The sequence below is a fragment of the Gorilla gorilla genome, chromosome 23 (assembly GCF_029281585.2).
Source record: "Gorilla gorilla gorilla isolate KB3781 chromosome 23, NHGRI_mGorGor1-v2.1_pri, whole genome shotgun sequence".
NCBI classification, from domain to species: domain Eukaryota; kingdom Metazoa; phylum Chordata; class Mammalia; order Primates; family Hominidae; genus Gorilla; species Gorilla gorilla.
Window position 1 is genome coordinate 21,940,877 of NC_086018.1, and position 23,678 is coordinate 21,964,554.

Sequence of the window (23,678 nt, forward strand, 5' to 3'; positions counted from 1 at the left end):
ACTCCAGCCTGGGCAACAGAGCGAGACTCTGCCTCAAAAAAAAAAAAAAAAAAAAGTACTTTACATGTGTAAAGCACATTACAGTTTCAGTAGGGGTCGAAGACTCGTCATCTTGTGTGGGCTGGGATTTCACTGAAGTCCAAGACAGCCAGGGTAGTGTGCCCAGGAAGTGTCAAACCTGGCTCAGACCCCTGTCCGCAAGCTTCATACTGGTGGTGGTGAGTTGTTTTTATCCAAGACATAAAAGCTTTAGCTTTTTTCCTCAATCGCCAAGAACATCCAGGGTGATTTTAGCCCTCCTGGGAAGGTAGGGATCATAAGTTCCAGGGGCCACCAATCCGCAGGCAGATTCACCTGTTGCCACCTTAGAAAGCAACAGAAAGTTTAGTTCCAGACCTCATGCGGATGGGGACAGAGCACCAGGCTGCTCCCAGGCTCTTCTGTGGGGTCCAGGCATGGAGCAGAGGCATGAGGGGCAGATGGCAAAAGGCAGGTCTGGGGGCTGCCTGTAGACACTTGATGAGGGCCCCAGGATCAGGGGAGGAGTGCTCAGCAGGCAGTAGGGAAGACAGGGCATGAACCCTTGCCCCAGGCATCCTGCGAGCAGTACCTCACTGTCATTCTCACAGTCATCCAGAGCAGTCTGGAAGGAGGCTGAGGCTCCAAGAGGCCAAGCACAGAGCTGGTCTGTGGGATCATTCTCCTCTCCCTGTGCTCCCCTGGCAGCCCGGAGCCCACTGTGGTCTGGGTTTGGGGATAGCTGGCGGGTTGTGTGCATGGTGGCGGCTGGCAGGTAGGGGGTGGAGGAGGCCTCACTGGGTGCTGGTCACACCTGCAGAGCAAAGGTCTTGACTGAGTGAGGAAGGGAGAAGCCATTTCTCTGGTGATTCCATGCGATTTTGTGTCGTTTCATGTGTTTCCTCTCCAAGATACTGATCCCGTCATAATATTAACGGGCCGTGGTAGCCATGTGGAGGGGAGCTCCCCGCCTTCCTGCCTGGTGTTCTTGCACCGTGCCTTCCGAGAACCCAGCTTCGTTGTTCTTATATTTAGTCAATATGACTTCATTAGCAGTTAGACTTTTCAGCCTGGAACATTTCAAACCATGCAATAGCCAGTGACGTTGGGAGCAGAGGGCTGCGGGCTTCTTCCTCACTTCCCTGGAGGAACCCCTTTTTCAGAGCCCGGCTCATTCTCCCAACATGATCTCTGTGGATGGGGGAGGAAGCAGAGCAGCCAGTGGGCGCTCAAGCTTCACTTGGGCTCCCTACTTTCTGCCTCCAGCTTATCACATAGGGTGCCTTGAAGCCACGTGCAGCAGTCTGGCCTGGCTGCTCTCCAGCCCTCCAAGGGTTAAGGGAGGTAGGGCCCCCAGCTAGCCTTCTTTTGGGCTTTACTTGTATTGATAGGAAATTTCGTTGTCAGGTACTCAAATGTGAACTTCCTCAGCCTGGAACTGAAGAAGCCATTGTTTTCTTCCCGGTTCAGGTCACTGTGGCATGCTTTGTAAAAGAAGTCTCTCTTCCCGGAGGTTCCAGGTGGGGCGGGGGTGCTGGAGCAGCAGCTTCTTCCCTGGCGGGGTGTTGGTTTTATCTTGAGGAAGCGGAGGGGGAAGGCTGGGGTTCCCACAGCCAGGCGGATGGGACACAGGAGCCTCTGCCTCGAGGCGCTGTGCAGTGGTGAGGCCAGGCACGTCCACGACCCTGCCAGAGCTGCCTGCATTTCAGGGAGCAGAAGGGGCGGCTGCGGCAGGAAGTGAAGGTTTGTTTTCCTTCAGAAGTGAATGTGACCTCTGAGGGCCAGGCGCTGCCATTGGCCTCACACAGAGCTCCACACGTTATTAAGAAGCTTCCTGGCCCCCTCTCCCTGCAAGGATGCCTCTTTCATCAAGCACTTAGTCCCTTAGACCTGGCTCTTTTTTTTAGTACCTTTAATAGACTTTTTTCTCTGCATTTTGGACAAGGGGACCTTGCATTTTCATTTTGTAGTGGGCCCTGCAAATTACGGAGCAAGTGAGTCCTGGCCCATTCTTCATTTGTCTTGCATACTTCATTCCTGCCTCTTCTCTGTACCCTAATCCTAGACTTACTTCACTGTGGAAAGGTGCACAGGGCATTAGGAAATCTTACCTAGACAACTAAAGGAAAGCAGGCCCATCCTCCTATGATACACCTCACTTTGAATGATCCCAGAGACCAGCTCTGTGGCCTGGGTGAGTGTCTTGGCCTCTCGGAGCCTCACCCTCCTTCCAGACTGCTGCGGGTGGCTGTGAGAATGAAAGTGAGTACTGCTCACAGGATGCCTAGGGCAAGGGTTCCTGTCCTGTCCTGTCTTCTCTGCCGCCTGCCTAGCACTCCTCCCTGGTCCTAGTTTCCTCCCTAAAGAGCTGCTTTCTGAGATTCCAATGAGATCAAAGAGATGAGATTGCATGCGTGTGCGTGTGTTCAGGGGTCTTCAGTCAGCAGTAACTGTCAAGCCCTGTTTGTCACAAGGCACCTTCTTCATTAGGTCATCAGAACCCTTTATGGGGTGGTAACTGTTAAATCATGGCCAGAGCAGAGAGCCGCATGGACGGCGGGCCAGGCCTCTTGGGAATGTAGCAGGTCTTACCCTCAGGACTGCATCTTCGTGGCCAGAAAGTGTGAGGACTACAGACTGAGGCAGAGAGGATTCTCACCTGGCCCAGGTATTTGGGGAGGGCTGACATCAGTGGATGCCTGGTGGCACACATTTAGGTAGCCAGGTCAGACTGTCAGCACACCAGCCACCAGAGGCTTGCTGCCACCTTCCCCTGCGACTCTTGGCAGGTTTGCGTTTTCCTCGTTCCTTAATCTGGTCACTTTCCTCACAGCAGTTTATAACAATATCTCTGGGTCATATCAGAGAAGCTGGAAGCAGCAGATGTTCAGGTTAATGAGAGGAAATGGCCTGTGAAAGTAACTCTTGGGGCTGCCGTCCTTTGGAAGGCTCATGCTTTGCACAGACACTGGGACCTTCTGGGCACGTGCAGTCAGAAGCCAGACAATACATTCTGATGATGCAGGTGATGAGAAGTCAGCCTCGTGATCCTCCACGTGGTCTGCTGCTGTGTAAGGACACCTGCCTAGAGCTGTGAGGCTGGACTGACGGTCTCCCTCGCAGGGGCGTCCTGCCCAGCCTGCTTTACTTGGGTCCTTGCTGGTTGGACACATCCTCGCAGCTCTGAGTCTGGGTTCCCATGGTCCCCACCTGCCCTTGTCTCTGAGCCAGGTCCCTGACTTGGTGTTAGGTCCTAACAGTATATAAAGAGGGGTCAGGATTCGTAAAGTGCTTTGTAAACTTTGTAAGATTCTGTACAGATATAGTTAATAATATAATGATAATAATAGTGTTAACATCATTCTGTGAATCACTCATTCCTGGGAGGAGTATAAAGTGCTCCCCAGGAGCTGGACGGTTTGCATTGAATAATAAAATTTGGGCTTTCTCAGTCCTAAAATAATAAAATTTTAGGAAGCTGGCTCTTGGTGCAGTTGAAGGTGGCGTGAAATAATGAAAGTGGGACAGGGTGGTGGGGAGGTGTTCTTGTTCAGCTTGTGGTGTCTGCATAAAGTGTGAATTAGGAAAATTGAAATGTGTAGATTCATCTTCATAAGGACTGTTGCAAATAAGGGTAACGGCTACATACCAGCTGAATTGCAGAATATTTTATATGATAAAATACTCTGGGCCAGGTAAGGTGGATCACACCTGTAATCCCAGCACTTTGGGAGGCTGAGGTGGGAGGATTGCTTCAGCCCAGGAGTTCAAGGCTGCAGTGAGCTATGATTGTGCCACTGCACTCCAGCCTGGAGACAAAGTGAGATCCTGTCTCTTTAAAAAGTAATAATAAAAAATGAATTATATATTCCTTTTATAGTTACAGATACTTTAAAATATGGAATAAGGTGCCCCTTAAAAGAAAGTCAAGGCTGGGTACAGTGGCTCATGCATGTAATTTCACTGCTTTGGAGGCTGAGGTGAGATCGCTTGAGCTCAGGAGTTTCAGACCAGCCTGGGCGACATAGCGAAACCTCATCTCTACAAAAAAACAAACAAAATTAGCTGGACATGGTAGCATGTACCAGCCTGTAGTCCCAGCTACTCAGGAGGCTGAGGTAGGATTGCTTAACCCCAGGAGGTCGTCAAGGCCACAGTGAGTCAACTCCACTCCAGCTTGGGTGACAGAGAGACCCTGTCTCAAAAAATTTTAAAAAGTTGAGGTGGTTCCCCAAGAGGTGGCATGGAGAGCACATAGCGGCCTTAATCGGCTCCTAATGCAAGATGGGGGCTGTCAGATGATGACACCTTCAAGTTACAGAGGTGTTTTGGTTTGTGGTTTGTGTGTTTTTTCAGAGATGGGGGGGTCTCACTGTGTTGGCAGGCTGGGGTGTAATGGCTGTTCACAGGCACAGTCATACCATGCTGCAGCCCTGAACTCCAGGGCTCAAGGGATCCTCCCGCCTCAGCCTCCTGAGTAGCTGGGACCACAGGCGCATGCCTGGCAGCAAATTGCAGAGGTTTTTGATGGACTGCAAGTCTTAGCTTAGAGTCCCTGATGTGGAGGGTCAGGCTGAGTCATAACTTTTCTTAACAGAACAGCCCTGCCCCACTCCTGTGCCCCATGCTTCTTTCTCCCTGGCAGAGTTGAGGCTACAGCCTGCAGGGCTGAGGAGCCCTGTACTCATCCCACCTCCCCACACCAGACACTAAAAAGACCAATGCACAGAGGATCGAGGCATTTAATCAGACCACTAAATTACCTCATCAAAGACATCTTTAAGTGAAACCTGTATTTTCAGATTACTTTTTTTTAACCACAAGTTTGTGGTGGGGTACACTATAGCAATCTCCAGTACATGTGGTGCGTGGCCTGGACCAATGCTCAGGGGGCCACGTTGTTGCTCTCCTTGGCTTCTCACCATCCATCAGAGCAGGTGTCATTACAGTGAAAAGGGCAGAAGGTATCTTCATGTGTGGGCGCACTTTGAGATACACCCTAACTTGGAGGATCTTTTACATGCTTCAACAACCAATGGAGAATGAGTTGCATTTTAATACATGGTGCTTTAAAGGTCATTGATTACCGGCCAGGTGCGGTGGCTCACACCTATAATCCCAGCGCTTCGGGAGGCCAAGGCGGGTGGATCACAAGGTCAAGAGATTGAGACCATCCTAGCTTACAGTGAAACCCTGTCTCTACTGAAAATACAAAAAAAAATAGCTGTGTGTGGTGGCACATGCCTGTAGTCCCAGCTACTCGGGAGGCCGAAGCAGGAGAAATCACTTGAACCCGGGAGGTAGAGGTTGTAGTGAGCCGAGATCATGCCACTGCACTCCAACCTGGTGACAGAGTGAGACTCCATCTCAAACAAACAAACCAAAAAAAAACAAAAAACAAAAAAGGGGGGGGTCATTGATTACCACCCACATCCTCTGGTCTGTACTGTCACCCCAACAGGTCATGGTAGAGGCCAGCTTCAGCAGCCTAGGGTCCTCTCTTTGTATGCAACAGCTAGTAAGTCAGCAAGACGCCACGTGTTATACCAGGCCCAGGCGTGACCACGCAGGGGCAGCCATCTACAGCTGGTGGGTGGGACGGGTTGGGGAGTCATAGATACCAGGTAGCCCTTGGACACAGCCGCCCTGCCCTGGTTTTGGTTTTGTGTTTTGGAGGCCATGCAGCATCTGAGGCCTCCTGCGTCCTCCTTGGCATCTCCTAAGAGGGTCCCAGCATGTGTTGGTTACATGTTTTTCTTCCTTTCCTTCAGAATATTGACATTACAAACTTCAGCAGCAGCTGGAATGATGGGCTGGCCTTCTGTGCCCTCCTGCATACATATCTCCCTGCCCACATTCCATATCAAGAACTGAACAGCCAGGATAAGGTAGGCCATGGAGGGCCAGCTCCTGGCACCCACCTCACAGGGTTGGAGGGCTGAGAACCAAGGGCAGCACCTGCCTCAGCAGGTCACATGCCACAGCGCTGGCTTGCGATTGCCTCGTGCCATCTGGGTCTTATTCTGGGATCAGGTCATTCATGCTGAGCCCACCAGTCCCTGTCCCACCTTGTGTGGAGTATTTGGTTGGTTCAGAATTCCCCAAGTGATATCATTCTTAATGGGAGCAGCCAGTCCTTCCTGAGTGACTACATTTAGGATGAAGAGCTTCACCAGGAGGGGGCCAAGAAGCTCCCTGAAGGCAGGAGTAGTCAGGCAGTGCTGACCAGGCCAGGCCAGCCTCCTGCCACCTTGAGGAGGGCTGTCACTCCATAGCCCATTCTGCACTGTGGGCCTTAGAACTGGCAAGAAACACCAACCCTGTGCACTCCAGGGCATGGTTTAATGTTTCATCCAGATAGTTCCTTGGGGACAGGGTCAGGGAAGAAGCCCTACCCAGAGGGCCACTAGAGAGGATCCAGGCCTGCAGCCCCCACCCCAGTCCCCTGCTTCCCCCATGTCAGCCCCCAGCCCTGCAGACAACCCTCGAAGATCCCTGTGGGGTAGCTCATTTGATGAGTGTTCCTAACTAGCTTTTGGGGGTGCGTGTTCAGGTGCCACAGCATTGGTGCGGCAGAAGTAGGATTCTTCAGGAGTGAGGAAAGAACGGGTGTTGGTGGGTCACTGTAGCAGGTCGGGAGGGGAGGGTGGCCGGGCCTAGTGCAGGGTACTTGGTGCAGATGCAGAAGCTCAGGCTCCCAGCATAGGTTTGTTGTGGCACCAGGTAGAGGTGAGTGTCGTCCTTCAGATGCATCTGTCCCAGGCAGTTGTGGAGGCCACTTGACTTTCTCTGTGCCTTGTTCATGCACTGCAGTGACACAGTTTCTTTTACAGAGAAGGAACTTCATGCTGGCTTTCCAGGCAGCTGAAAGTGTCGGCATCAAATCCACACTGGTGAGCCCTTGTCCCCCTGAGTCACTGGCAGGGCCCTCCTTCTGGTTAAGAAGAGTTCAGTCCTGTTTAAGCTGAATCCTCGTGGGCATGGGGTAGTGTGGCTGCCTGGTAAAAGGCAGCTATGGGGTGCTCTGGGGCGAAGGGAGGGTCCCGTCAAGGGTGGGTGCAGATGTGGGATCTTGTGTCCTGGCCCCCAGCACTTTTATCTCACGTGAAACACCCTAAGGATGCCCCCTGAAAGGGTGGGAGGCCTGAGACCATGGGCCCAGCCAACCTTCCCTGGGACGGCTCTTTGCAGTCATCTCTTCCATAAGGGAATCCCTCAGGTTAAAAGAAAAATGTGATATGTTTATAAATCTCGCTGTCAAAAACACCACACCAGCAGGTCCATCTGCCTTGTTCATCTAGAGGGAGAGGGCAAGGCAGCTCCCAGCCAAGGCAGGCGGCTTTAGAGGCTGGACCGGGGAGGCTCCTGCACTTTCTCGTGATGGCGTGGGTAGCCGCCACTCACAGGACAGAAGTGTGGAAACCCGGCGTGTTCTCAGGTTCTTTAGGCCTCTCGCTTCTACCTTGCCGAGCCCAACTTTCCGGGAGAAAACATTGCGTCCAAATCCAAAGCGAAAGCTTCTACACCCAGAGATGCTTTTATTAAGTGAACTGAGTGCTGCAGACTCACATGGGACACACAGACCATCAGGGGATTTTCAGAAAGGGCGGAGAGCCCACAGGCCAGGCCAAGCCCCAAACAGTCCTAGATCTGGGGCCCTCCAGGGTCACCTCCCCATCCCCGTGCCCCCAGCCTAACTTGTAGCAACTGGAGGTGCTGTGAAGAAGTGTTTACGCCCATGTTCACTCATTAGAGTCTTCATGCCACAGGTGCATCTAAATCCCTAGAAATGTGCATTTTTTAGGGTGGCCTCTGTTCACCTGTACAGGGAAAAATAAGTAAAATATTCCCCCATTCCTGGATATTTTACAACACGTGTAAAGTTCCAATATATAAAAAAAGCAGGCCTTTTTCCCACCCTCAAAAGCTTCTATAGTCAAGATTCTTGCATTGAACAGGCAGGTTTTCGTTTTCTACACCAAGTCACCAAGGGCGCCCTCCTGATCCTGCGTGCTCAGCCACACGTCCTGTGCTCGTCACCCACGGGAAGGGAAGGATCTCTCAGGCCGGCCCCTTGGGTCACTCCCCGAGCCTTCAGCAGCAGCAGTGTGTCACTTTTTGAGGCCTTCTGTCTCGTGTTAAAGGCTGTGAGACACTGGAGTGAGGTGGGGGTGGGTCCACGGTTTCCCAAGTTTATTTTCCTAGAACATCAGTTCACCGGTCACAGGTCACTGGCGTTCTGCAGAGCACAGTTACAGAGCAGAGTCTTGGATGATTTCAGACTGTTGCCCATGGTGAAGGCCGTCAGAGTGTTGGTTCTGGGAGCCCCCGACAGAGAGAAATTCTCCTAGGCCAGTGCCTGGGGCTGAGAAGGGCTCTCAGAAGGGTCCCCCAAGGAGTGGTTTAAGAAGAGAGGCAGGCGCGGGGAGGAGGGAGGAAGTTCCTCCGCCCAGACTGGATGAAACCCTTCCCATCCTGCAGAGCCGTGAGCAGGGAGGCACCTTGCCTGTGGCTCTGGGGCAGGGGTGGATGGCCTGGGGACGATGCTGATGCCCAGGGAGGAAGCGTTCTTGGCCAGGCTTTAAAAATGTGTAATTAGGCCTAGAAAATATTTCAAGGCCCCATCCAACTCCAAGAGCCCATGTTGCTATGGCAGAGCCCATTGGCACAGCCTGGAGGTGACCTGCAGTTCTAACCAAGCCTCTTCCTTGTCTGTCAGGACATTAATGAAATGGTACGGACTGAACGACCCGATTGGCAGAACGTGATGCTGTATGTGACGGCGATCTACAAGTACTTTGAAACCTGAGCATGCCGGGAGGAGCCGCCCCAATAGCGGGGGTACCCCTCCACAGCGACCGAGCGACACCGACGCCATTAGCTACGCACCCCTGTAAAGCTTCCAGGAACTCTGGGCTGCCCCACAGCGTGTGAGCCTCCAGCTCGGGGCTTCCGTATTGGAAGAACTCAGCCGTGTGGCCCACAGCTCCCACCAGGGCCCCTCCCACGTGACCCGTCCATTCAGGTCATGTGGGCTCAGCACACATCCTGCAGGCCGGTGGCTGCTGGAGTTTTCCTTCTGAAGAGAATATTGAACTACACTAGTGCTCCAGGGCACCAAACAAAAAGGGCTCATGCACAGCTGAATTTGGGAAAAGGGATTCAGTTCTGTGGGAAACTCACTGGGGTTGATGAAGGCTCGGCCGCAGCACTTCCTGACTATTGGCTGGGGTGGGTTCCGGTGCTGGTGAGAACCCAGAAGGAGAGTCAGCGCCTGGCAGTTCCCAGCGCCCTGGGCCCTTCACCGTCCTAGTTTGGAGGAGCATGTCACCACAGACGTGGGTCAGCTGCCCCACACCTGACGGGGCTGTCCAGGCCGACACAATCCAGGCGTGTTCAGCCTGAGCTAGGAGAGTATCTAGAGGGCGTGGTGCGGGCACGCCAGGGCTGGGGTGCTGCCGCTGCACTCACGCGGCTGGGCTTTCTGGCGGGAAGCAGTTGCAGGGGCCCCTTGCCTGGACTCAGCGACCTGTCTTCCAGCCTGGAAGGGGTTTGGAGTCCCAGCTCTGGCTTTAGATTTCTTCATCATAAGGAGTTTTTCTAGTTAACATTTTTGTTTTGTTACGAGCAATGCTGGAAAAAGTCGCTCCTGTTCTGTTAGTACCAAAGTTACATTGTTTCAATAAGCATAGAAATCTAAACAAGATCTGTACATTAGCATGGTGAGAGCAAGGAGTAAAGCAGGAAATAGGAGAAAAGTAAACAACTTTAGGGAGCCCAGGCAGTGTCATTTAAACTCACTGAGTCACTAATACATAATTCTCCTAGGCCAGAGTTTAAGAAAGTGCCTTAACTCTTCTTGTGAGGGCAGCCACTGCCCTCCATGGCCAAGGCAGGACCTCCAAGGCTCAGTGGTTGAGTTGTCTCCTACCACCATGCCCGCCCTCCCCAGGTACTGGGTCCATGCCCCCCGTGCCCACCCTCCCCAGGTGCTGGGTCCATGCTGTTTGAACCAAAGCCTTATTTAAAGGTGGTCACTGGAGATGCTCTCAGGCTAGAACTCAACAGCTATTTTTGGGAATAGGGATCTCCCGTGTGCCTAACGCAGTAGCTATTGGTTTGAACAATGTCCAGACAAGACCTGTACCTTTGAGAATATAACTGTGTTTGGCACCTGCATAGCACCATGAGGAAGACCAGCCACCAGTGGAAGCGGGGTCACTGCCCCACAGACTGGATGCAATGAGGGACTCCCAGGAGGCCCAGCCAGCCCGATTATGGGCTGAGGGGTCTGCATTCAAGCACGATGTTCTAGAATAGGAGTTTAACGTGTCTACGTAACCTAGAATGTGGTTATTAGGAAAGGGGCTGTGCATGTGGGTGCAGCTGGCGGCACACCTGGTCACCAGATGGCCAGGAGCTGCCCATCAGCCCTGCCCAGATGTCAGCCTGGGAGCTCAGGCTGCTGCCGCTGGCTGGATGCCCTTTGGTGAAATGCCTGTTTTCAGCTAAGAAAGGAGAGGCCAGGCAAGCAAAGTCATGCCACAAAGCATACCAGAGACCCCCGCAGACTCCTGGCCCAGTCCCGCCCCTCCGTCTGAGTTGTGTTCTTGTTGCTGTTCCTCTGTTGATGGCCAGCTCTGCTGTTGGCATGAGCCACTGATGTTCATGTGAGAATTACTGTTTTTTAAGTGTCTCTCCACTTAGGTGTCCTCAGTTCCCACTTTTGCTCTCATTTGCCTTCACAGAGGCCACTCCACCTGTCCGGATCCAGCTGTCTGGTCATGGTTTGGTTTATTTATTTTGTCCTTCAGGGGCTGTTTTGCCCTAAGAATGAGGGGACTTCCCCGGGTCTGCAGTTCCCAGCTTTATCCCTTGCTGGCCATGCGAGCCCAGCCCTGGTGCCTCATGGGATGGGGGGGTAGGGGTCCCCAGGATCTTCTGGAGGAAGGTGGCCATGGATGGATGGGCTGTATCTGTGTTTTCCCTCTGGGAGTCTCATGGGTCCAGCATCAGGCCTGGGGTCGGCAACAGGGAAAGAGGGTGGGCACGGGGAGGGCTTGGCCCCGCCTATCTAGAGGCTTGCCTCGGGCCCCTCCTTGGGGAAGGTTTGCGTGCAGAGCTGCAAGGGAGAGGGTTCCAGAAGCATTGCCTTTTGCCTCGTCTAATAGGATCCTTAGGACACTGTGGGCTTTAGGAATGACTATAGATGCTCATACGTGTTTAAAGTGACATTTGGAGATGCTCTCAGTCCTGTGGCATCTGGCACGAAGTCTCCAAGAAGCCACTTTGCCTCTTCTCCCTTCAAGCACAAGCTTTACTGCAAAAGGGCCAGTCGCGTTTCTATTTCTCTCGAACCCAGGCTTCTGCGGACTGACGATACTTTTAAATGTTGTTCTAGTAAATATTCTTGAATGTATTAAAATGGCTGAAACAACAAGCTTGGGCTTTTCTAGCTTGCCCTCCACTCCCTGCCGTCCCTCTGACGTCGCATAAACCAGAACCCAGCTCCCTCCTGGGACTGGCTGTGGAGAGAAGGGCACCTCTGAGCCAGCCTGTGGCCCTACCCCAAGGCGCACTTCCTCATGTGGGAAGATCCTGACCAGGAGTCCAGGGTGGCCTCCCCTGGGCCACAGCACATCACCGTGTGCTGGTGCTGTGGGACAGTGAGCCCTGTAACCACTAGGGTTCTGTGACAGATGCCAAGACCCCAGAGACCGTGGCAGAGCTGCCCCCAGGAGAGCGGAAGTCCCTACACAGCCCAGACACATGCCTTCCCCGGGGACTGGGGAGTGTGTCTCGAGGGGTTTTATTTGTTTTGAGGCATGTATCATCTTGGAAATAATTGTCAGGATGTATAAAATAGAGAAAAAGAAAAAAGGTATCCTACCCAGAGGCAACCAGATAAACCTTTTTGCCTGTGCATTGTTTTTTGTTGGTTTTTTCGAGACGGGGTCGATCACGGCTCACCACAGCCTTAACCTCCAGGGCACCAGCAATCCTCCCACCTCAGCCTCCTGAGTAGCTGGGACCACAGGTGTGTGCCACCATCTCCAGCAGTTTATTTATTTATTTTTTCTTTTTTTTTTGGTAGAGATGGGCTTTTCGCCATGTTGCCCAAGCTGGTCTTGCACTTCTGGGCTGAAGCAATCCTCTCGCCTTGGCCTCCCAGAGCCTTGGGATTACAGGTGTGAGTCACTACAGTGATTGTGAATGCACTGAGCTGGCCTGGAGAACACTCTTATCACCTTGTCCACGTCACATGCAAAAGGCCCATGGTGGTGGTGCTTCCTGCACACGAGGGCATGTAGTGAATGCCCTTCCCAGGTGGAGACTCTTCAGGGTTGGGAGCCCAGCAACTGCCTTGGCCCTGAGTAAGCCAGGAGTTGCACTGTGACCTGCAAGTGCTCGGGAGTTGCACCCCTGGGTGCCAACAGCTGCAGGCACCCTGGGGTGGGCAATGGGCAACAGCTGTAGAGCTGGGAGCTGGGCGTGAAAGGACTGGGGCAGGACTGGGCTTGGACTCAGCTCCTCCCTGCTCAGCAGCCCCTTCGTTGTGTCCTCTGCCGTGTGGTGGGGGTTCTGCCCTAGTGGTCAGCAAGCATCCATGGAGCCTGCAGGGCGGGCCCTGTGTGCAGCGGCCTCCACGCGTCAGCAGGGGACCGCCGTCCCTGCCAGCGCACCTGGGCCTTGTCCTGGGCAGCACAGACCCCTTAGCCACCACTCCCAGGTGCGGCGGTCACTCCCAGATCCTCCATCCGTCCCGCCTGCAGTGCAGCTGCCTTGGATGCTGACTAGGGTGGCCCTGAGGGGATCCTTCTGTCCCAAGTTACGGGCCTGCGGGGCCCGTCCACAGTGCCGTGCCCCTCAATTTGGAGCTGGCTCTGCTGCTTCCCAGGGCAGCACCTATGGGGAGGGCATAGTTTATACCTTGATTCAAAGTTCCAGGATCTCTGAGGGACAGCTTAATAGGTGGAAGGGGGAAGCTGTGAGATTCCAGGGAGAGTGGAGAGATTCCAGAAGGATCCCTTACACCCCTCCAGCACCCTCAAGGGCCTGCGGTCCTGTGCCCAGACGCCACGCCCTGCCCCAGCAGCCCTGCCTGGCCAGCTCTATGGCCCCAGCCCCACGGGGCCGGCACTTCCTGCAACCTCGGGGTAGCCTGGGTTCTATTTTAGGTTGTCCCTTAGGTGAGGGACCGGGGCAGACAGAACCAGTCTCAACATGCTCGCAGCCACTTCCCCGTACATCAGGTGAGTTGAGGACAGACTCCTGGGTTGCTGAGATTCGGGGATCTGGATTCTGGCAGGAGCTTTGACCCCAACAGGCCTGGACCTTACTGGGCATCTACAGGAGCTGGGCCGGGCACAGGAGAGGACTCCATCTCCCCTGCCTGACAGGAGAGGACTCCACCTGACCAGCCCCCTCAGGCTGGGAGTGCGTTGGGGAGCCTGCTGTGAGGCAGGGGGAGGGGTGTGGAGAGACCGGGCACAGCCTGCCAGTTGACTGCACCAGGCCCAGAGCAGGTGCTGAAAGGTCTGGTCTTTTGTCTGCACCCTCCCGTGTTTGTGAGGAAGGGGTGGCAGGGGGTCTGCAGTCTTAAGAGCCAAGCAGAAAAGAAGGGCCAAGGCAGGCACCCACCAGGCAGGAAGCAGGTGTGCCCTGAGGGGAAGGACAGGCCATCGCAGGGCTGGGTTGCACCCAAGACTTCTGCCAAGAAGAGCACTGAGGAGGAGTCGGGACACACAGGTCCTCCCCAGGTCAGCCACCGACACTTGGGATGTGCTGGGCTTGTTTCCACCTCTGCAAAGCAGGGCCCCCTTCTGGGCCCTCATATCAGGCACGCTCTCTGACATGGGGTACAGGCCTGGCAGGTCATGGGGCTGGGGCCACAGGGAGAGCGGGCAGGTGGCTTAGAGCCATCGGGGTGATGAGTGGCGAGCCCCGGCATGAGGGCTGCAGAGGACTGTCACTGCCCACCCTGGAACCAGGGCTCCACTCCCCTCAGGGCCTGCTTTCCCATCTACGCCGATCATCCCCAAGGCCGGGTTGCTAGCGGGTTGCTGTTTGTCCTGACACCCAGAAGCAGATATGGGGTGAACATCTTGAGTAGGGTGGGGTGAGTTGGAGGATGATGACCAGTGACTCGGAGATCACTTCCTCCGTATGCTTCTTCTGCCTTTGCAGGACCTCTGTTAGGATAAACTGGAGCCTTGTGAGGTCCCTGCCCCATTGGAGAAGTTGGGGAGCACCCGGGGTGACCCAGTTGGTTTCCAGGGACCCTTCCCCTGCTCACCGGCTGCTTGTCCTGGGGCTGGCGTGTCTTGCTCCTGATGCAGCTCAGCTGGCCTCAGAGCAAACAATGAGGGCCAGAGGCCACCAGGTGCATCCTGGGCAGGAACAAAGGGCCGGAATCCTGGAGCTGGGGAGGCCCAGCTGGCCCCGCCGCCCGGCCTGAGGATCTGGAGCCTGGATGGAAGGAAGGGTGGGCGCCCACAGCCTTTTCAAAGCCTGCCTGGGGCTGGGCAGGGAAACCAAGGCCTGGAGCCAGAAGCCGGGGCCTGCCAGGGGCCTCCCCGTGCCCACCAAAGGGCAGTGGTTGCAATCGGAGAGCTTCTGCCCCTCAGCCTTGTTGCTCCCTTGGGCCTGGGGGTGGGGGTGGGGGAGGGGGGGCGGGCAGCCCAGGCACCTGCACAGGGACCTCCCCCAGCCCCACAGCCTTGGTATCTGAGGACAGCACTCAGCTGAGGTGGGTACGGGGCTGGCAAGGGGGCAGCAAGGCCAAGACTGAGGAGGTGGCCTTAAGGCACGTGGTGCCGAGAACACAGGCCCTTCCCTGGAGAAGACAAGCTGGCCTGTGGGGCAGGCAGTTTGGGGACAGCCCTGCCAGGTGCCGTTCCCCATCCCTGAACTGGACAGCTTGGCCTGTGCCGTCTCTGGGCAATGGCAGCGCTGGAGACCTGGGCCAAAGCACCTGACAGATGACAAAGGACCGCGGGGCTCTCTGCCTCTGAAGGGCCAGGGAGGAGCCCAGTAGGGGAAGGGTGGGGGCCTGGCCTGAGCCGGCCCATCACAGCCTCCTTGGCACTGGCTCCTCATGGGTGGCTGTGGGGACTGTGGAGCTGGCTCTGGGGCTGGAGCCACTCCAGGCCCTGCCTGACCACCCCCTGGCCTCAGGACACAGTTCCACCGGCGCCACTGCTGAGGAATGGAGGAACTGCCCCTTGAGCCCTAGAGGTGAATGTTAAGGGCTTTGGCACTGTGGCCCTGAGGACCAGCTTTGGAACAAAGCCATCACTCCCTGCGTGAGGACGTTGCGGCTGCAACCCTCCTGCTGTGGGACTGGGGTGCACATGGCTAGACCATGCATGGGAAGGTCCACGCAGGAAGGTTGCGGGCCCCAGGATGGGAATGGCAGAGGAGTCATTGGGGTCCACACTGGGGGACAAGACAGACCCTCAGAATCGGCTGAGGGCTGGTTTCTGCCTCGTGAGCCCCCTGAGCCCCTCAGGAAGACTCAGGACGCTCCGTGCATGTTTGCTGAGTAAGGGCTTGAATGAATCTGGGTCCAGCAGGTGTGGGCGGGAGGGGTTTGTCCCCACTAGAGGAGAGGTTTTACCTCGTGGAGAGCCCCAGAAGCAAGGATGGGGAGCCAAGGATGGGGCCAAGGGAGGGCCCCATGGCCGTCAGCATCCCTCACCCCTACCTTGTGGTTTGACTTAACCTCCAGGAGGGGGCAGGGCAGACAAAAGACACTCATTTTACAGGTGAGGATATGGGTCCTGGAAGGTCTGCAGGGAAGCCCCTGCCGCTGGTCCCAGGGCGGTGTCCCCACCTGGAGGGGGAGCTCCTCCACTGAGGAAAGCCAGGGCCATGGGAGAAGGCGAGCTCCTTTGAATAGAGGGTCAGCAAAGGCCAGGATGACAGAGAGGGGGGCACCAGGGCCAGGTCTCCTTGGAAAGACCTGGGGACAGCGCCCCAAGAGTCTCATGTGGGTCTCGCCCTTCGGCGTTTAACTCAAGCTGTCTAGGTCCCCACACATCCCAGGGTTTCCTCCTCCGCCTTGGACATTAGGGAACACAAGGACCAGGAGAGCCGGGCTAGTTGAATGGGAACGGGGGCCCAGGCTTCGATCCCAGGAATAAGCCAGGGAGGCTGCCAGATGCTCAAGGCTGCATCTGGGTAAGCAATGGTCACTGCCATGGGCCCCATGCTTCTCCCAACACACTGGCCAGGTGCCTGTGTGCCCATTTCCCACCCACCCTCTCCTCCCTGCAGTGAGTGGTGGCTGCTGTGATAGAGGTCATGCCGCCATTCTGCCTTCAGCCTTAGGGTCCAGCCTGGCCCTGGGCAAGCCCCTCCACCCTGGGCCTCTAGCCAGGACCCCACTGGTCCCCAGAGGTTCTAGAATGCAAGGATTCCCAAAAGCCTTTGGCCACCAATGCCCCAGCTGTCTGACATAGCCTGTCCTGTCGTGAGCAGTTGGGATTAGTCCACATCCCTCCAGATGCAAGGGTAGAAGGCGGGTCCCCTTGGACAGCTTGGAGGGCTGGACATGAAGTTGTTCCCAATTGGAAGTCTCCAGAAAATAGGCGAGTGCGGTGGGGGGATGGGGGGGAATTCCCAGCCTCAGGCTCTAAAATTCCCAGTTAGTCTGTGGTGCAGACAGGACTCCCTGCCTCCTTGTTCAGGGAAATAGGGGAGGATCAAGGCCACACTGGGCACCAGGAGCTGGAAGAACAAGAGGGTCTCTGGCCCAGAGTCTGGGATGGGGAGAGGCAGAGGGGGCATTGGAAATTGGGGACACATCTTTGAACTGAGATACCAGCTGTTGCCAAGACCAGCTACCTGGGCCAGGCTAAGGAAGGGCAGGGCTAAAGGTGGGGGAGCTAAGGGTCAGGCAGGGCCTTGAACACCGTGTTCAGGAGGCTGGCCTTTATCCCTCAGGACCTGGGGAGCCATGGAAAGATCTGAGGAGCGGGCATTGGGCACAGCTGGACACTGGGGAACGGGTGACACAGGGGCACGGATCCAGCCCAACTCTGATAAGGAACAGCAGAGTTCCACAGGACCATAGTGGCAGAGGCAGCAGTGAGGACTTCTTTTTTATTTATTTGTTTGAGACAGAGTCTAGCTCTGTCCCCCAGGCTGCAGTGCAGTGGCGTGATCTCAGCTCACTGCAACCTCCACCTCCCGGGTTCAAGCGATTCTCCTGCCTCAGCCTCCCGAGTAGCTGGGACTACAGGCGCATGCCACCACGCCCGGCTAAATTTTGTACTTTTTTAGTAGAGACAGGGTTTTACCTTGTTAGCCAGGATGGTCTCAATCTCCTGACCTCGTGGTCCGCCCACCTCCGCCTCCCAAAGTGCTGGGATTACAGGCGTGAGCCACCGCGCCCGGCCGGCAATGGGGGCTTCTTAAAAAAGAGGGAGGCTGGGCCCAGTGGTTCACGCCTGTAATCCCAGCACTTTGGGAGGCCGAGGCGGGCGGATCACGAGGTCAGGAGTTCGAGACCAGCCTGACCAACATGGTGAAACACCGTCTCTACTAAAAAATACAAAAGTTAGCCGGGCGTGGTGGCGGGCGCCTGTAATCCCAACTACTCGGGAGGCTGAGGCAGGAGAATCGCTTGAACCCGGGAGGTGGAGGTTGCAGTGAGCCGAGATCGCGCCACTGCACTCCAGCCTGAGCGAAAGACCAAGAGTCCGTCTCAAAAAAAGAAAAGAGGGAGTGTGGGGGTGGGGCCCGGAGCGCTCCAAGGGGCGGGGAAGGGGACTCCCAGGACCGAGGACTCCTGGAAGGGAGGTGAGTGTGGCGCTGAGGAAGCGGCGGGACGGATGCGAGCCCGGGAGGAGCGCGCTGGGGGGCCGCAGGCGGGGGATGTGGCGCGGTCCAGGCCCGTCGCGGCCTCGTCCTGACAGGGACACCTGCGGGATCGTCCTTCCAGGATCGCCTGCGGGCCTCGCGGGCCGATGCCTCGGGTCCCCCACCGGCCTCGGTTTCTCCGCGCAGCGGGGCGGGGCGGGGGCAGCGCGGGTCTCAAAGCTGCCTGCAGGGGGCGCCCGTGAGCGGCGCGGCCGGAGCCGGAGACCGAGCGGCCGCCGAGACAGCGGGAGCTGGCGTGTGAGCCGCAGGTCAGCCGGGGTGCTAGGTCTGGCGTGCGGGGTCCTGGGTGCCGGGTCCGGGGTGCGGGGTGCCGGGGGTCCGGGGCTGGTGGCCGGGCGGCGTGGGGCCGTCGGGGGTGCGGGGCCGGGAGGACTGGGAGGCTGGGGTTCTGCTCCCCTCAGGGTTCCTTTCCCGCCGCCCCGAGACCAGTTCCCCGGCGCGGGGTACGAGTCCTGCCCCGCGGCGGCTGCCGGCACGGCCTGTGAAGGGCCCAGGCACAGTCACGTCCCAGGCGCAGTTGCGGCGCCGCGTGCGGGACCCTCCGAGCTGTCCCAAACTGCACCGGAAGGCGCGCAGGGGTAGGCGGGGAGGGAAGGCAAAGTGCGGCGGCCGGCGCGGCGCGGGGTGCGGAGCCGCAGGTAGCGGGCGGGGAGCGTCCGTCCGTCAGTCCGTCCGTCCGTCCATGCGCCGCAGACCGGCCCCGCGCGCTCGCATGAACCTTCGTGAGCTCCTCCAGCAGGGATGGGCTGGGGGCTCAGAGGCGCTTCCTGAGGGGTGGTGGGCCGGGCCCCGGGGTGAGGGAGATTCCCCAGGTGGAGGAGCCGGGCGGAGACCGGTTCCCCGGGAAGATGAGGCGCGGGCAGAGATACCCGAGCGCCCGGGACGCGCCGAGAAAGGGGGAATCAGGAACGCTGGGCCGAGCGCTGGCGCCTTCCGTGGACAGTGGTGGCGGGAACTGGGTTTGGGGGACCCAGGAGACGACGGGGGACGGGTGGGGGTGGGTGCGCACCTCGGACTGGCCCCGGCCGTCTGTCTGGCTGCCCGGAGCGGAGGTAGGAATGGCGGGAATGGTGGCGGCTCTCGAGGGATTTGGCGCAAGGCGGCCCAAGGGCTTGAGGAGGAGGCCGCGGGCCGGCAGAGCTGAGATCCCTGTGTCCCGCACTCAGACTTTAGTTGCCCCGACTGTACCATGGGAGGAAGAGGGAGACCCAGGGCTGGGTCCTAGGCTGGGGGAGTCGGGGCCCTGCAAAGACGCGCAGGTGTTTGTGGCCCTTGTTGGAGGGTGAGCCGCAGGTCAAGCCAGCCCTCCGTCGCCATCCTGAAGCACCTCCTCTCTTGGGCTCTGCCACACACAGGGCCCTCTCCCCTATTGCCAGGTGCTCAGGCCGCCTCCACCCTGCCTCTGCTGCCGGCTCCCCCTGGGTTCCCCGGCGGGGCACCCTGCCGATACTCCATGACGCGCCAGGGCTGCCCCAGGGTGCCCCAGCCCTGGGGACCATGGTGGAGGGTTCTGTGGAGCACCGCGGGCCTGGGAAGCTGTTGCGGGGTCGGGGCTTCCTCACTGGCCCTGCTTTGGCCGTTCCTGGAGGCCTTGGGTGGGGCTGGGAAGGCCGGGCCCTGTGGGCAGCACTACCCCCCCCAACATCCCGGCAGATCCATGGCAGGGGCGCCTCACAGGCTGGTCCACGGCCACGGTGTCAGTCCCTCCTTGTTCTGCGCTTGCTTTTTGGGGTCTCCCAGGCTCTCCCTAGTCCTAGAGTTTCTCAGGCAAATCCCAGCCACTACCCCTCCATCCGTGTCCCCTGTTCCCCCAGTGCTGAGCTGGCTGAGCTGTGAGCTTTCCTGCTCCTTGCCTCAGGAAGCCAGGGGCAGCCCAGTCACCTCTGGCCAGAGGCGGGCCTTACGCCAGGCTGACCTGGCTGGTCTGAGAGCTGTGCTGGGCTTCTTCCCATATCAGTCTGTGAAGTACAGATCCCCAAATGTGCCCTGCGTCGCAATGGAGGAGGGCAATCAATGGCAATGACTGCCTCATGGGCAACGCGATGTGCTGGAGATTTCAGTGCTCTCGTCTGGGTTCTGGTCTTGCCTCCTCGACCCACTCGCTGAGCAGGTCGCTGTCCCCGGGAATCTGATATCTCATCTGTAGAACAAGGATGATGATCTTAGCAATGCCTAATGTGGAAAGGCCTTGGCTTGGGGGCAAGTAGGGGAAGGTTTAGGGCAGACCAGAGGGCCGGTGAGGGGTGTGTGCTGGAGCGGGGAACCCGGGAGGGAGGGTGTTAGGCTTGAGGGTCAGGGGACACCACAGGGATTGCTGTTGGCAGAGGGACATGTGAATGGTAGTTGGCCTGGGAGCCAGCATGTGACTTGAGAGCATCACGTCCTGCAAAGTCCAGGTGAGGCCTGGGCAGTGCCTGCTGTGTGGGACCACAGCCCCTGGTGGCTCTCAGCTGTGTCCTGACACCCCAAAGAAGGTCTTAGTACCCTCTCACCGACCTAATACCCGAGCCACCTAACCCCAAATGAGCTAGAACTGCCTTCCCAACCGTGTTTGCGGGGTCTGTCTTGTCTATTGCAGCGCAAACAGAGCCCTGAGCATGCAGGAGAGCAGAGGAAGGACAGACAGAAGATGGATGGATGGATGAAGGCGGGAAGCACAGGCTGAGGGGATTTAGGGCGTGTGTGGTGGGGGTGCTGTGGAGAGGAGACTGCACAGGCAGGAGCTGAGCTGGTGAATGGGAGGGTTCTAGCTCCCAAGAGAAGGGTCTGGGCCACTGACAGGAGGGGCTTGGTCCTAGGAGGTGGGTGGTCCAGAGGTTGCAAGGAGCAGAGGAGCCCAGATGGGGAAGGGAATGGAGCTGGGGTGCAGAGAGGAGCCCCCACACAACTGCCCACCTCCTGTGCAGAACCTGGGGCTCTGGGTGGTGGGAAGAGGCAGTTTCATGGCGGAGGAGGCCTGGGCCCCTGCAGCCTGGACTCCATGGATCTGGCCAGGGACTGGGGAGGATCAGGTGGAGGGAGGAGCAGCAGAGCAGCTGCCCCTCGTCCCAGCACAGGGGATGATGGGAGCCCAGGGAAGGCAGGACCCTGGCTTCGGGCCTCCACGGCATTTTCTCTGCTAGAATCTCTCGATACCTCTCTCCCTTCACCTTCTCCTCCAAGTCTCACCCAGATGATGTTTCTGTGAGTTGCCATGGGGATTCTCTCACCACCCCCCGCCAACCCCCCACAGGGGAAGCTTGTTCCAGGAGTCACTGGACAGGGGCTGCTGCTGCTCTTCTGTGCCCACCCCTCGGATGTGCCGCTGCAGCCCTGGTCTCTGGCATCGGCCGTCACCTGGTGGAGAGGCTGCCGGAGCTGGCCAAGCAGAGGGAGGCCGATGGTGCCACTTGGTGTCTCCTCTGGCGTCTGGGCAGGAGACTTCTCCCCAGAGGCCCCGGGCTGGTCTGCCCCTGTGTCACAGGGGGACTCACCTCTGGCCCCTCAGTGGCCTCTGCAAACCCTGAGCCAGCCTGGGGGAGGCTGCTCAGTGGGGAAGAAGCAGTGGCCAGGCTCTGCTTGGTCACCCTGCCCTCCTGTCAGCCTCCGGGGCTGCCTCGTCGCACCTGCCCAGGGACCCAACAGCCGGTCCTCACCCCTCCCATCCTCAGTGCAGCCACCCTGGGGCATTGTGAGGCCCTGCACCCAGCACTGCCCCTTCAAGCCTCCCACAGGGTCCCACCCAGGACTCCTGGGCTCTGTGTCCGCGGGGCCATCTAGAAACACTCCCTTGTCCCCCCTTCAGCAGCATAGTACCTGTTGCCCGCCATCTGAGGGAGGTGCAGGTGCCAATCCTTCACGTGACGTGACGTGGCTCACCACAGCCTGTGTACATGTGAGCAGCCGCGTGCAGAGGGGAAGCTCTGCCTGGGCCTCAGGGACTGTGACATGGAGCAGGAGCCGCCCCCAGCCAAGCTGCTTTCAGCACAGCGTGGGCCCCCAGCACCTTTGTGCGGGGTGTGGCCCCTCGGAGGAGGGCTGTCAGGTGAAGCCTCGTGTGAGGGGGTGAGTGGCCCCCAGGCGGGGAGGAGGGGGGGCTGTGGCCTTCCTGGCCCCTAGCCTGGACACATGGGGGTGTGGGGAGCAGGAGCTGGGGCCCCCAGCACTGGCCCCGGGGCTGCGATGTGGGGGCTGCTCTGTGAGGCAGGCTCAGGGCCTTAGCCTCCAGCTGCAGGGAGCTGGGTCTTGGCCCATCTTGCCCACATCCTGCCACCAGGAGCAGAGAGCTGCAGCTGCACCCGGGCTGTGGGGGAGGGATGCCAGGTATATCTCTGGGTCCCGGGCCCAGCCTGCACCCAGCACCTGAAGTAAGGGCCACCGGGCAGCCCTGGAGGTCAGGAGGGAAGTGGAGCCCTTGCTGGGTGGCTGCTTACCGCTGGGCAGTGAGGAAGGCACCTGCGCTGATGAGTTTGGAAGGGGTTTGGAGATCCTGGGGCCCTAGGTTCTGGGAGGTTCATGCCCAGGCCCCCCTGGGCCATCCCAAAAGCCAGTCATAGTGGGGCCCATGACCTGCCGTGCCCTGCCGAGCTCCCGCAAGCCACTTGTTGATGCTTCTCAGTCCACCCCATGCCTCTCAACCGTTTCCTCCTAGACTAGGTCTCTTCATGGCGTTTCTGTGAGAATTCCTCAGTACTAGCTTCAGATCCCCAGTCGTCTCTTCCACTGTATGTGTGCCTGAAGCCCACCATATCCCTTATTTCAGTCCCTGGATTTTGTATTATTTCTTGTTCATATCCACCTGTCGTTGTTTCATTTCCGCCGGTCGGTTCAGAAGTTCTCATTCTTGTCTACAGATGCCATTCCTTTCTTTGCCTCTTTGGAGATTCTAAAGGTCTCTGAAATCATTATTAGATTACTGTATTACCTTCCTTTCTACTGGAATGAATTCATCTCCATATTTTTTATTCTGTTGCTTACCTTTCTTAGCCTTCATATACCTCTTGCGCTTTGAAATTGATTTGCGACTCCTCTTAGCTGAGCCAATGTTGTGGAGACAGGGAGTGGCCTGCACTGCCTGAAACTGCAGGGCAGCAGCCGCCTCCCAGGAATGTCCTGGGTCCTTTCCTCCTTTGAGGTCCCCTGCCATATGCTCAGGGCTCAGATGGGGCCAGGCACAGCAACGGGGGCACACCTCCCTGTGGCCCAGCAGTTGGGGTGCTGCCAGGCCTGGTGGAGGTACTTGGTAAACATTTGTTATGGGAAAGCAGCAGGAGGGTTCTAAGGCTGGGACTCTGGAGCCCAGGAACAGGCCAGGCATGGCTGGAGCGGGTCCGAGTCCGTGCACTGTGTCCTGTATGTTGCTCTTAGCCGCACTCAGGAGCAGATGTGCAGGGCACTGCCTAGAAGCCGGTGGGCACCTCCATGCAGCAGGCTCTGGGGGGTATAGCCACCATCTGGGCATGTGTACAGAGGGCCTTGCTAGTGTGACATACGAGGAACCAGAAGATGTGTGGGTTTTGATTAAATGGAGTTTTAATTAAAGTGGCCAGGTTGGGGGAGGTGAGGAGGAAGGCAGGAAGCAGCAGCAGTTTTGAGTCTGACCGCGTGGAATCCTATAAGGTGGTTCTTTCAAGAGGCATTATGCACATTCCGCAGCATGTGTCCCCTGTCTGTATGGGGCAGCGTCTGCCCTCTGATCTGTCCCCAACAAGGGGTAATCACAGACAAGTATTACATTATTAATATTTAATTTCCCCTCCTGGTTAGCAACAGATGACTCAAGGATTAATTAGATG

General features: G+C 57.4%; 1 protein-coding gene across 4 annotated transcripts in view; it reads left to right on the forward strand.

Annotated features, from left to right (window-relative positions):
* The window catches only part of SPECC1L (sperm antigen with calponin homology and coiled-coil domains 1 like), a 145,313-nt gene extending 133,855 nt beyond the window's left edge, over positions 1-11,458 (forward strand). For all 4 annotated transcript variants that reach the window (XM_055375170.1, XM_055375172.2, XM_055375171.2 and 1 more), the window contains exons 14-16: positions 5,790-5,906; positions 6,852-6,911; positions 8,738-11,458. In XM_055375170.1, the coding sequence (XP_055231145.1) occupies positions 5,790-5,906; positions 6,852-6,911; positions 8,738-8,827 (267 nt within the window). In that variant the 3' untranslated portion in view covers positions 8,828-11,458. The remainder of the gene's footprint in view (positions 1-5,789; positions 5,907-6,851; positions 6,912-8,737) is intronic.
* Positions 11,459-23,678: the final 12,220 nt, after the last annotated feature.